We start from the raw sequence: 11,551 nt of genomic DNA on the forward strand, positions 1-11,551 counted from the left end.
AGGCTAGCAAATAGCACCTGCCAACTTTTAACTAAGACCCAGAGGAGGGAGCACATCAGCCCTGTGTTAACTGAACTGCACTGGCTCCCTTTTCCCTTATTTATGGTTCTGTTAATGACTTACAAAGCTCTAAATAGCGATGTGTGGGGCCATGTTATGTCAGCCGGCATGAATTCAGACAAATGAGCACACACCCATGTACTGTATGAGACTATACTGTATATTCTGAATGCAAACAATTCAGGTGGAGAGACTGGAGAGGCTGAGGTGTAAACGTTGTGAATGTCTTAATGTGAATGCAATCATTCTCAGCGTTCATTTGTTCTGGATTTAATCTCAAAGTGAACTTTGCTTTACACATGCACATAAGACTCCACTAACCAATCACAATCATTCACGTCAAGGCTCGTCCCTCTGACTTATGTGCATCTGTAGCGTGGCCTCTTGCTGAAGCAGGACATAAACGTTAATAGGTTAATTTCTTATACTGAAGCTGAAGCTGACACTTCGGCTTGTATTTGTGGTTCCAGAGATGACCAATCCACCCCTGAGACTGAAGATCTGAAAAACTGAAGAAAGAGAACAAGTAATAAGGAATATTTTCCCTCTGGGCGTCATAGTTAAGGGTCATACTTTACAGTGAGTTTAGAAAATGGCCTCCAAGCGTTTTTTCACTGAAGAGGATTTCTCTTGTCCTGTGTGCCGTGACATCTTCAAGGATCCTGTCATCATGAAGTGTAGTCACAGTGTGTGTAAAGTCTGTCTGCAGCAGTTCTGGGAAATGAAAAGACACCAAGAATGTCCTATTTGCAGGAAAAGATTCACAAATTCAAATCCACAACTTAACTTGGACTTGAAGAAATTGTGTGAGACCTTCTTACAGGAGAGAAGTCAGAGAGCTTCAGCAGGGTCTGAGGTGCTCTGCAGTCTGCACAGTGAGAAACTCAAGCTCTTCTGTCTGGAGGATAAACAGCCTGTGTGTGTGGTGTGCAGAGACTCAAGGGAACATAAGAATCACAATTTTAGTCCTCTTGTTGAGGTAACAACTGATTATAAGGTAAGACACATTTGTGCTGTGCTGGGTATGGAATTTAAAACATTTATAGTTACTTTGGCACATTTGAATATGCTTGCATTCATTGATGTTAAAATCTTAGGCACTGAAGTTGCTAAAAATATATATAGCCTTTTAAACATGAATTCCCATGTGTAATGACTCATGCGGTACTTGAGACACACTATACTGTATATACAGTACCTGTCAAGACGACGATGATATCCGTCTGTCAGTAGCCGTGCTGCATAGCTGGCCTCAGGGCCCAGTTTTTCAAAAGTAATCTAGTGGGGTTTCGGATAATGGATTGGATCAAATATGGGATCAAATCTTGGAATTGGGTTTTTCAAAAGCAAAAGAGAGATTCTAAAATAGGATCAGATCATGTAATCCGATCCTAGATTTTTTATTTGGTAATCCTCCGGTATTTGCATCACAATCTAATGTTCCTTTAAAAAAAAAACTAATAGTAAGATAGATCTAATGATCCTAGATATCAAAACATGGGATTTCCACATTTTGATCCAGATTATTTACTGTGAATATTGTGCGCTGAGCACAGCCAGCATGGGAACTTTCCCATCAAGAGCTCTCGCCCCACTCCTACTCCCCACTCTCATGTAGGCCCTTGCTGCTCCTCCTCCTGCAGTTCATACAGGACCCTAGCCTCCCCCAGATAGATACTTTAGCTCAGGCCAAGTTGCAGACATGGGCTAAGACTTGGTCAGAATTATTCTAAAGAGAAAGCGGTATTGTACTTTGACTTCAATCTTGACAATGTGCTAATTTTGACTGTGATATGTATTTGTGTTATTGCTGCATAACTATTGTATTCTTCATGTTTCAGGAGGAACTGAGAACAGAGCTGGCCAAGCTGAAGGAAAAGATGAAGAAACATGAAGAAACTAAACTAACTAGTGATGAAACAGCCAAACACATTAAGGTAAAAATCAGAATCAGCTTTATTGGCCAGAATTGCGTAAACAAACGAGGAATTTGACTCTGGATAATCTTTGCTCTCAAGTACAACACTCAACAATTGCATAAAAAGGTTACAAATACAGAACAGTAAGAATATAATTAAGGGCAGTAAGGCTATGTATAAGAACAAATACGTTATGTACATTTCAAATAGATAGACACTACGGGTGTGATAGAGTAATGCAATTGTCCGGAGGGGGAATGCAGCCTTGTTGTCCCTGTCAAGGTTTCCATGGTCGTGGACACCTCAACAGGCACAAGAAAGATGCAATATGCGATTGAAAAAAGGGTGGGAATAGTGCAATATCAGTATAGTCTGGTTTAAGATTAAATATAAATATAGTGCAAGGCAGTACAGTGCCATGATAATGTATTAATAGCAATACTGTAACTAAGAGCACATGAGGTAGATGAGCAGAACACATTTATATACAGTATCACTCACAGAGGAAATGCCAGTGCCATTTTTATTTCATATATTTTACAGTACATACATAATTTTGATGTGCTATTTAAGACTCAGGCCCAGCACACAGAGAAGCAGATCAAGGAGGAGTTTAAGAAGCTTCACCAGTTTCTACGAGATGAAGAGGCAGCCAGGATAGCTGCACTGAGGGAGGAAGAGAAGCAGAAGAGTCAGATGATGAAGAGGAGGATTGAGAAGATGAGCAGAGACATCTTGTTTCTTTCAGACTCAATCAGAGCCATAGAAGAGCAAATTAGTGCTGATGACATCACATTCCTGCAGGTAGTGGTCCTGGCATTGGTGTCGTGATCTCTGAAGTGTGTGGTGATCTTTGGTGAGTGTTGTGTTGGTGTAGTCCAGGGGTGTCCAAACTTGTTGGCTCAAGGGCCACATTGGGTCTTGGAAATTGACCGGTGGGCCATAACCCCCATCCACCCCGACCCCCTGAGTAACGTTATGAGTAACATAACGCAAATTAGATTTGCTGCAATAGAGATTTCAAAGAGTATCATCTCTATGTAGCATGCTGTTTTGATATTGACATTGTAAACGTTCTCTAAGAACAGTGTAAAGCAGTTTGCAGTAATGTTAACCACAACGCCGTTGCTGGAAAGAAATAGCGAACAGCCAATGATAAGTGTGGCGGGCCATATCTATAATAAACTAATACATGCTCGGCGGGCCGCATTAAAGTATGTGGCGGGCCGCAGTTTGGACACCCCTGGTGTAGTCTGTATTGAGTGAGGTGTTGGTTGGGCAGAGCAAGCCCACTATTGTTAATTTTAAGTTTACATTATTCTCGTTCACTCACTTTTTGGCACGACTACTGCTCCTAGAGCATTTGAGCTAGCAACACGGTAACAACTCTAAAAATTCAGAAATGCACAATTAAAATAGAGATTTTCATAGCGCGTAGTGCTGTCACATCTTTTCTTTTTTTAAAATCCAATCCATGTGTATACAGATCATGTTATGTCTTTGGAAACACTTTCATGTGTATACAAGTCATAAAATAAATCCATGTGTATACAAGTCATATAAAAAAGATGTGACAGCTTGTTCCATGCCATTTCTTTAACAGTTAGGTGCTGTGTCCACCAAACGTGTTTTTTGCACCGACGGCGACAATTTTCAATATAAAGTCTATGTAGCTCAGCATCCACAGCGCTGAGCACCCTCGGCGGAAAAAAGCTCTCGGCGCCGACCGTTTTTTACCGCAGCGCTCAGAGCGCTCAAAGTTGAAATCTGTTCAACTTTTAGAACAGCGCCGGGCTCGTCAATGTCAACTTAGCAACAATAAACACTTATCGAAGCGCCGAGAAAAGGAGGTTGAGGGCGCTCTGGCTGTAAAAAACGCGTTTGGTGGACACAGCACCTTAGTGATGCCATAGCAACCATCAAAATTACCCTAACAATGCCCTAGCGGCTAGCAACCAGTGATGCACTGGCTGATTCAAATCGAGCGGGTGACCGTGGTCACCCGTGGTCACCTGTGGTCACCCGCGGTTATGGGTCAAGAAAAAATATTTTTAATGATATTCGGGTCATGTTTGGTGGGGGTCGGTTAAAATAAATATGCCGTTATTTTTTTGTCATTTATATCGTACACATAATTGTCTTCAGAAGAGAAATACATATACAGTAAATCATTGCAAGCGGGGTTAAAGGCGTTATAACAGCCCCACTGAAATGCGATTCTATCCCCGAACATGTCAAGAACATGTAGAAATGCAGGGAGTCAAACGTTGAAAGCGGCGTGCACCAACACTCGACATGTGTTCTGTTCTCAGAGCATATGCTTTCTCTGTCTATGATCTGCAGCTTTTCTTTGCAGTTTATTGGGGGGGAAAATATTCAGTGATGAAAAATAACTTTTTTACTAATGAAGCAGGATGAAGCAGCAGGTGGCTGCGTTGTGAGTGGCCCAAATCTGGCTACCAAGAGCCAATCAGCACAACAGCGGCTCTATTTAAATTGCTTCCCTTTCATGTGCCATCCTACGCCTTGCGTCCCAGTCGATTGCCATCACCGCAGGTAGGATGGCGTTTCCCGTGCTAGTTTTATTGGTAACGAGTCTGTTTTTAATACTGATACTTACACGCAGTACTTTGTCATAGAGTCCCCCCCCTTCCCTGTGCTGCATTGGCCTCCCGCTGGCTGGGTGCGCATCCAGCACAATCCCCGGGTAGTGTTGCCACCTGTCCCGGTTTCACCTGATTGTCCCGGTTTTTAATGGTCTGTCCAGGGGAAAAAAAATATTCTTCCGGGACACTGAATGTCCCGGTTTTTCTAGGTTGTCCAAACTACGGACCGCGGGCCAACTGCGGCCCGCCACGCACTTAGATGCAGCCCGCCGATGTCTATGGCAGCCCTTCGCATTGCATATGAACACGCGGGGGTACCTTCGGGTTCCGATATTGACGCCAGGCGGCTTGACCATGCGTCCTTGTTCGACGTGTTGGGTGTGAGACCGTGTTGTTGGCTGAGCATGCATTAGGTCTAATTTGCGTGGTACTCATAACTTTGCTCATAACGTTATTAATTGGGAACGCGTTTGAGTGCGCACAAAAGGGAGAGAGAGCGCCAGCTGGCTTGTCATTGTTGATAACTGATATCTAATTTTTATAAGAAACGTTTAAAAGAAAAACGTGAAGAGTAGTTGTACCCTGAGCATTTATAAACTGAGAGCCACTGAGTGTAGCCCGCAAGAGTCTTAAAGTGACAGTGCACCATTTATAAATGAATTAAACAGCATCATAATAACCGTATTTAACAAAATTACTTTGTCATTATTATCATTTGAATAATATATTCATATAGCCTATATATTATATATAGCTCTTATATAAGTATTAATTTTCAAGACCCAATGTGGCCCTTGAGCCAAAAAGTTTGGACACCCCTGTTCTATATAATGCATAAAATTCACCTTTTACCTGTGCCCACTAAATCAGCCAAAATAATAACGATTAGACATATTATGGAAAGCAATTAACTCAACAAATCACTAGCAGATGAATAGTATTACAATTATAATACTAATAAAAACAAAATAATATAATAATTGTATAGTAGGCTAATAATATTAGTAAACACATCTGTTTCGCTGTAGTGAGGCTATTTTTGTCATGGGTTAGATTAGTGTGCAGGTCGCCGCTGCTTATAAGTAAAAGGCTTGATTGGGTTGCCGAAATGTCCAGGATTTTGGTCAGACACAGGTGGCAACCCTATCCCCGGGTTATATCCAATTGTACGAATAGCACTTCTCTTGACAGTCCTGTTTAAGTAAGTAGGCCTACTTTGTGTGTTCCAGGGATCGCTACTTAGCAGGGTAGCGGCCGGCAATAGGCTAGAACTCCTGCTGCTTTGCCTATAGCCTACGTCTAAGTTAGACTACTTTTTACAATAAGCGGGTCGGGTACAGTATTTTCATAATTATTTTTTGCGGTCTGAGTTGCGGTCGGGTTAGTTGAAAACGGCGGGGCGGAGCGCTCAGACACGTACCCGCATAACACTGCTAGCAACAACACAGCAACCATGACTATAATGGAATCCTCACAACCAGCATAGCAAGCATGTTATTTTGCATATCAACCACCATATGTGCCCTAGCAATGCCCTAGCGAACACCTCTGTAATGTCAACCTAGCAACTACCATAGCAATCAATATGATTACCCTCGCAACCACCATAGCAACCGTCTTATTTTGCATAGCAACCACCTCAATCACATTCCAGTTATTTTTATTTTATTTTATTTCTATTTGATAGGGACAGTGTTCATTAATCAACAGAAAGTCACTTGCCGTAAACAAGCCAGAGTTAGCTACAAGTGCTAATTTTCATCTGTTGTCCCTAGCCAGATCTTAAAGGCACCCTAAAATTCGAGAGGTAATAAAAAATACTATCGCAAGTTAAATACAGCAGCAATGTACGGAGCCCCTAAAGGGACCTGACGAAACTTTTATCTTTCACGTGCGCACGTAAAACTTTCAGGTGCGCACTTAAAACTTTCAGGTGCGCACTTAAAACTTTCAGGTGCGCACTTAAAACTTTCTCATGCGCACGTAAAACTTTCTCGTGCGCACCTGAAAGTTTCAAGTGCCCACCTGAAAGTTTAGACCAGCCGGACGGCAAGATGACAAGTCGATTAATGAGTTCTGATGGGACGTATAGCATAGCTCAGAGATTATAGTGAGATTTACCTTAAAGCAATAGTTCGGAATTTTGGACATAGGACCTCATTTCCAACTCAGTCTGGGTGATATAGGTCGGTGAAGACCATTTTCAGTGAATTTCTGCCCTTCCTATGAGTTGCAGCGTTCATCTCGTGCTAATCTGGTGCCAAGATAGCGCAAGTCAACGGTAACATCCAGCCTGCCACTGAAAACACTCCACAGAACACCCGAAACAAATACATTTTAACGTCAGACTATCGATGCACATGCCTAGTGTTGATAGAACCATGTTAGAAATAAAACAAACCTTGCATCGCATTGCAATAGCCTACTTTGTTCCCTGTATGGCAGAGGCGGATTGATATTGAGAAACTAGTCCCTCAAAATGTAATAAATCATTGAGTTGCAAGGTTAGTTTTATTTCTAAAATTATTCTATCAACACGGACATGTATATCGATAGTCCGACGATTTAATTGACTTGTCTCGGGTGTGCGGTGGAGTGAGTAAGACTGTTGTTGATGTCAGACTGATGTTACCGTAGAAATCTGTTAGCTCAAAACCAGCGTTAGCAAAGGGGGACGCTGCAACTGAAGGAAGGGGCTAAACGCGATAAAAACGGTCTCCACCGACCTATATCACCTCGGTAAAGTTGGAAATGAGGTCCTATGTCCAAAATTCCGAACTATTCCTTTAATAATGCCCTTCCACCACTGTTTGCATATTGAGTGTTTTGGGAGTGTTTCAACTACGATTGCACTGTCATCTTGTCAGTCTACTACAGTCAGAGACGGTTGAAAGTCTCTTTGCTACAGTTCAGCAAGGGTTGTTACAGCAACCATAAACTCTGAGTGGGACGGCGAGTTCAGTCACAGTGCTAGGATAAACGTTAGCTAGGATAGCTAATAATAGTGTTCAATGGCAGCTAACATTATTTCATATACTTGTCATGTTTCTTGTTAAGAGCATAACAAATAAAGTGGCCAAATCGGTTTGAAATATTTTAGCCCAGAAATACAGGGTGTTAATATAGGCTACAGTAGGCTAATAGTACGATCTAGTTCTAGCTGCCCTATGTTAGTGCTGTTATCACCAGCTTTAATTACTGTAATATGTTTCGTGGTCGGAGGAGGAGTTAAATCACACGCAGACAAGGAGTCACGTTTAACAATTTATTTAAGGTTACACACACAACCAACCTCCCAAATGCACCCACCCTGCATTCATCCGCACGCAACCCACGTAAAACAGCCCTCTCTATGGCAGAGTTATGCTAGGGGAAGGGACTGGCCATTAACCCCGGCCTGGGGCTAACTATACACACACACACACACACACACACACACACACACACACACACACACACACACACACACACACACACACACACACACACACAGTCCTGTTAGCTCGTAGAGTCCATGGGTAGTCCACAGCCAGCTCGCAGAGTCCAGTGTTAGCTCGTAAAGCCCAAGTAGCCCACAGTTAGCTCGCAGAGTCCAGAGGTAATCCACCGTTAGCTCGTAGAGTCCACAAGTAGCCGAACGCTCCGGCTGGCCGCACGACTCAAACCAGCCCAAGCTCTGTCTGGCACACCCCAACTCGCAACTCTTTATCCCTGATCACACACAGTCAACAAATTGCAGGTGTACCACTCCTCAATCAATCAATCAGTCAATTTGGTCAGTGCGGGGGCACAGCCGTTGTGGCCAGTAAACACGGCCACACTACATTACTATGTAAATTTGCGATCATAACCCATTTCACCTTAGGCTACAACACCACTGGCAAGTTTATACAACTACCAGACGCTGAACAAATATATTGAACTACAAAAGATGTTAAACTGAAGGTGTTCACTTCTCCATAATGTAATTTGCCATAGGGTATCTCCTCTTTTTGCCGTCCAGCATGGCACCGTCCAGCGCTGTCAAGTAATTGGTCTGATTTCAGGTGCGCACTTGAAACTTTCAGGTGCGCGCCTAAAACTTTTCACGTGCGCACGAGAAAGTTTTACGTGCACGTGAGAAAGTTTTAAGTGCGCACCTGAAAGTTTTACGTGCGCACGTGAAAGATAAAAGTTTCGTCAGGTCCCTTTAGGGGCTCCGTAGCAATGAGTATACCCTCAAACAGACAGATATTCCTTGCATAAAGCCTTGCCCTCCCTTACCCTTAATTAATTACAGTGCATATGAACATACATACATATGAATACAGTATAAGTACAGAAGAAATGAATAAAAAGAAAAAAAACAATAATAAAAGCAGTGTTCATGGACTTAAGCATTTGCTGTATGATTGCAATTGTAATTGTCCTTAAACCAAGTTTTAAGATGTTTTTTGAAAATGGCAAAACTGCTACACTCCCTTAACTCAATAGGTAGACTATTCCAAAAAATTGTGACTCTGACAGAAAATGCTGTGTTTCCAATCCTACTTTGTCTATATTGAACTATGCAGTTCCCTCTGGTGGTTTCTCTGGTTACTCTGTAGACACTGTCCTTCTGTGTTATGAGACAGCAGTGGTGGGGCAAGTCAGTGGATGACTTTAAAGACAATTATCCTAGCAATGCCCTAGCAACCATCTTAATAACTCTAGCAACAGCCTAGCAACCACCTCTATGACAACCTAGCAACCACCATACTGTAGCAACAAACATGATTACTCTAGCAACCACCATAGCAACTGCATTTTAGTGCATATTAACCCCAACATGTACCCTAGCAACACCCTAGCAATCATCCCAATGACCCTTGTAACGCCTCAGCCACCATCCAATTTACCCTAGCAATGCCCCAGCAACCATCTTAATTACCCTAGCAACAGCTTAGCAACCACCTTTACAATGTCAACCTAGCAACCACTAAAGCAACCAACATAATTACCCTAGCAATCATCATAGCAACCATGCATAACAACCATCCCAATGACCCTAGCAACACCCTAGCAACCATTCCAATTCCCTTAGCAATATCTTAGAAACCAACTTAATTACCCTAGCAACAGCCTAGCAACCACCTCTATAATGTCAACTTAGCACCCACCATAGCAACCGACAACATTACTCTAGCAATCACCATAGCAACCCCAAGATGTACCCTAGCAACACCCTAGCAACCATGCTAATGACCCTAGCAACAACTCTGTAATGTCAACACAGGAACCACCATAGCAACCAACATGATTACCCTAGCAACCACCAAGTAATTATTGTGCATAACCACCATAGCAATGCCTTACCAACCACCCCAATGACCCTAGCTACAACCAACAACCATCTGATTTACCCTAGCAACAGCCTATCAATCACTTCTGTTATATCTAAACTAGCAACCACCATAGCAACCAACATGATCATAGCAACCACATATGTTACCTAGCAATGCCCTAGCAACCTTTCCAATTATCCTAGCAATGCCCTAGCAACCATCTTAATTACCCTAGCAATAACCTAGCCACCACCATAACAAACATCATGATTACCCTAGGAACCAGCATAGTAAGTGCTTCATTTATGCGTTTTGGCTTATTTAATGTTGCGTTAATGAGGTAATGTTGCAAACTGCAACTGATCAAGCCCACCCTGCTGAAAAAAACAGCCTGACCAGCTAAAGGTGGTTTGCTGGTTGACCAGCTTGTTAACCAGCTTATTTGACCACCCTTTGATGGTTAACCAGCTAGACCAGCAAAACTCTCGCGAAAACACACCTTCAGCTGGTTTACCCAGCTTATGATGGTAATTCAGCTGGTTTTGATTGTCGTACCACCTTAAGCTGGTCATTTTAGTTGGTGTTGCTGGTCTACATTGCTGGTTTTTACTGGCCACGCCAGCTTATGTTGGTCATTCTAGAAAACCAGCTTGACCATCTTTGTCAAGCTGGACAGGCTGGTCACCAGCATGACCATCTTAAACCAGCTGTATCCCAAACGACAGGCTGGTCACACCAGCACGACCAGCTTCCTCAGATGGTGACGCCAGCATGTCTAGCTGGTGGCCTAACCAGCTACACCAGCAAAGACCAGCAATAAGAACTGTGTTTTGGGCAAAGACCAGCTAAAACCAGCTAAAACCAGCTACCAGCCTAAGCTGGTTTCTTGCTGTTTTTTTCAGCAGGGCACTCTTGCAGTTCCTTGGATATGATTTACTTGGCCACAAGGGCATCACAGTAGAGGGAGGTAGAGGGAGACTGATCTTGCTCTTACATCAATTAGTGAAGTTGTTAGCAGCTGGTAGTGTGTGTGTGTGTGTGTGTGTGTGTGTGTGTGTGTGTGTGTGTGTGTGTGTGTGTGTGTGTGTGTGTGTGTGTGTGTTCACATTCACCTATGTGTGTGTTTATGCATTCTCATCACACCAGAAATTATAAACACATTTTCTTTGATATTTTCCAGGACTACAAGAGCACAGTGGAAAGGTGAGTGATCTGCCTCCTGTCTCTCTCTCTTCTCTGTGGTTCTGAACCCAAACCCACAGCAGCACTGACTCCTGAATGTTATTCCAGAGCCCAGTGCACACTGCAGGATCCAGAGAGGGTTTCAGGAGCTCTGATCAATGTGGCAAAGCACCTGGGTAACCTGAAGTTCAGAGTCTGGGAGAAGATGCAGGAGACTGTTCAGTACAGTGAGTAGCCAACTGTTTACACACAAACACACACACACACACACACACACAGGTGACCAGATGTCCGAGACCAAAACCGGGGACATAATCCCAAAGATGTGGGAAAAAACGGGGACATTTTTATCTTGACTATCCATCTGATTGAAACAAGTTTTATCTTCAAAAAACAGGGACATAGGTCATTTTTCTGTATTTTCCCGGGGACAGGCAGCCAAAAACGGGGACTGTCCCCTGAAATCGGAGATGTCTGGTTC

The 11,551-nt window shown here is 43.0% G+C and overlaps 1 protein-coding gene across 1 annotated transcript in view; it reads left to right on the top strand.

Moving 5' to 3' along the window:
• The first annotated feature begins 652 nt into the window (after window positions 1-652).
• Window positions 653-11,551, top strand: part of LOC134079026 (zinc-binding protein A33-like) — a 16,922-nt gene continuing 6,023 nt past the window's right edge. The window contains exons 1-5 of the mRNA XM_062535191.1: window positions 653-1,057; window positions 1,902-1,997; window positions 2,553-2,783; window positions 11,069-11,091; window positions 11,179-11,297. Of these exons, the coding sequence (XP_062391175.1) occupies window positions 653-1,057; window positions 1,902-1,997; window positions 2,553-2,783; window positions 11,069-11,091; window positions 11,179-11,297 (874 nt within the window). The remainder of the gene's footprint in view (window positions 1,058-1,901; window positions 1,998-2,552; window positions 2,784-11,068; window positions 11,092-11,178; window positions 11,298-11,551) is intronic.

The sequence above is a fragment of the Sardina pilchardus genome, chromosome 4, assembly GCF_963854185.1.
Source record: "Sardina pilchardus chromosome 4, fSarPil1.1, whole genome shotgun sequence".
Lineage (NCBI taxonomy): Eukaryota > Metazoa > Chordata > Actinopteri > Clupeiformes > Clupeidae > Sardina > Sardina pilchardus.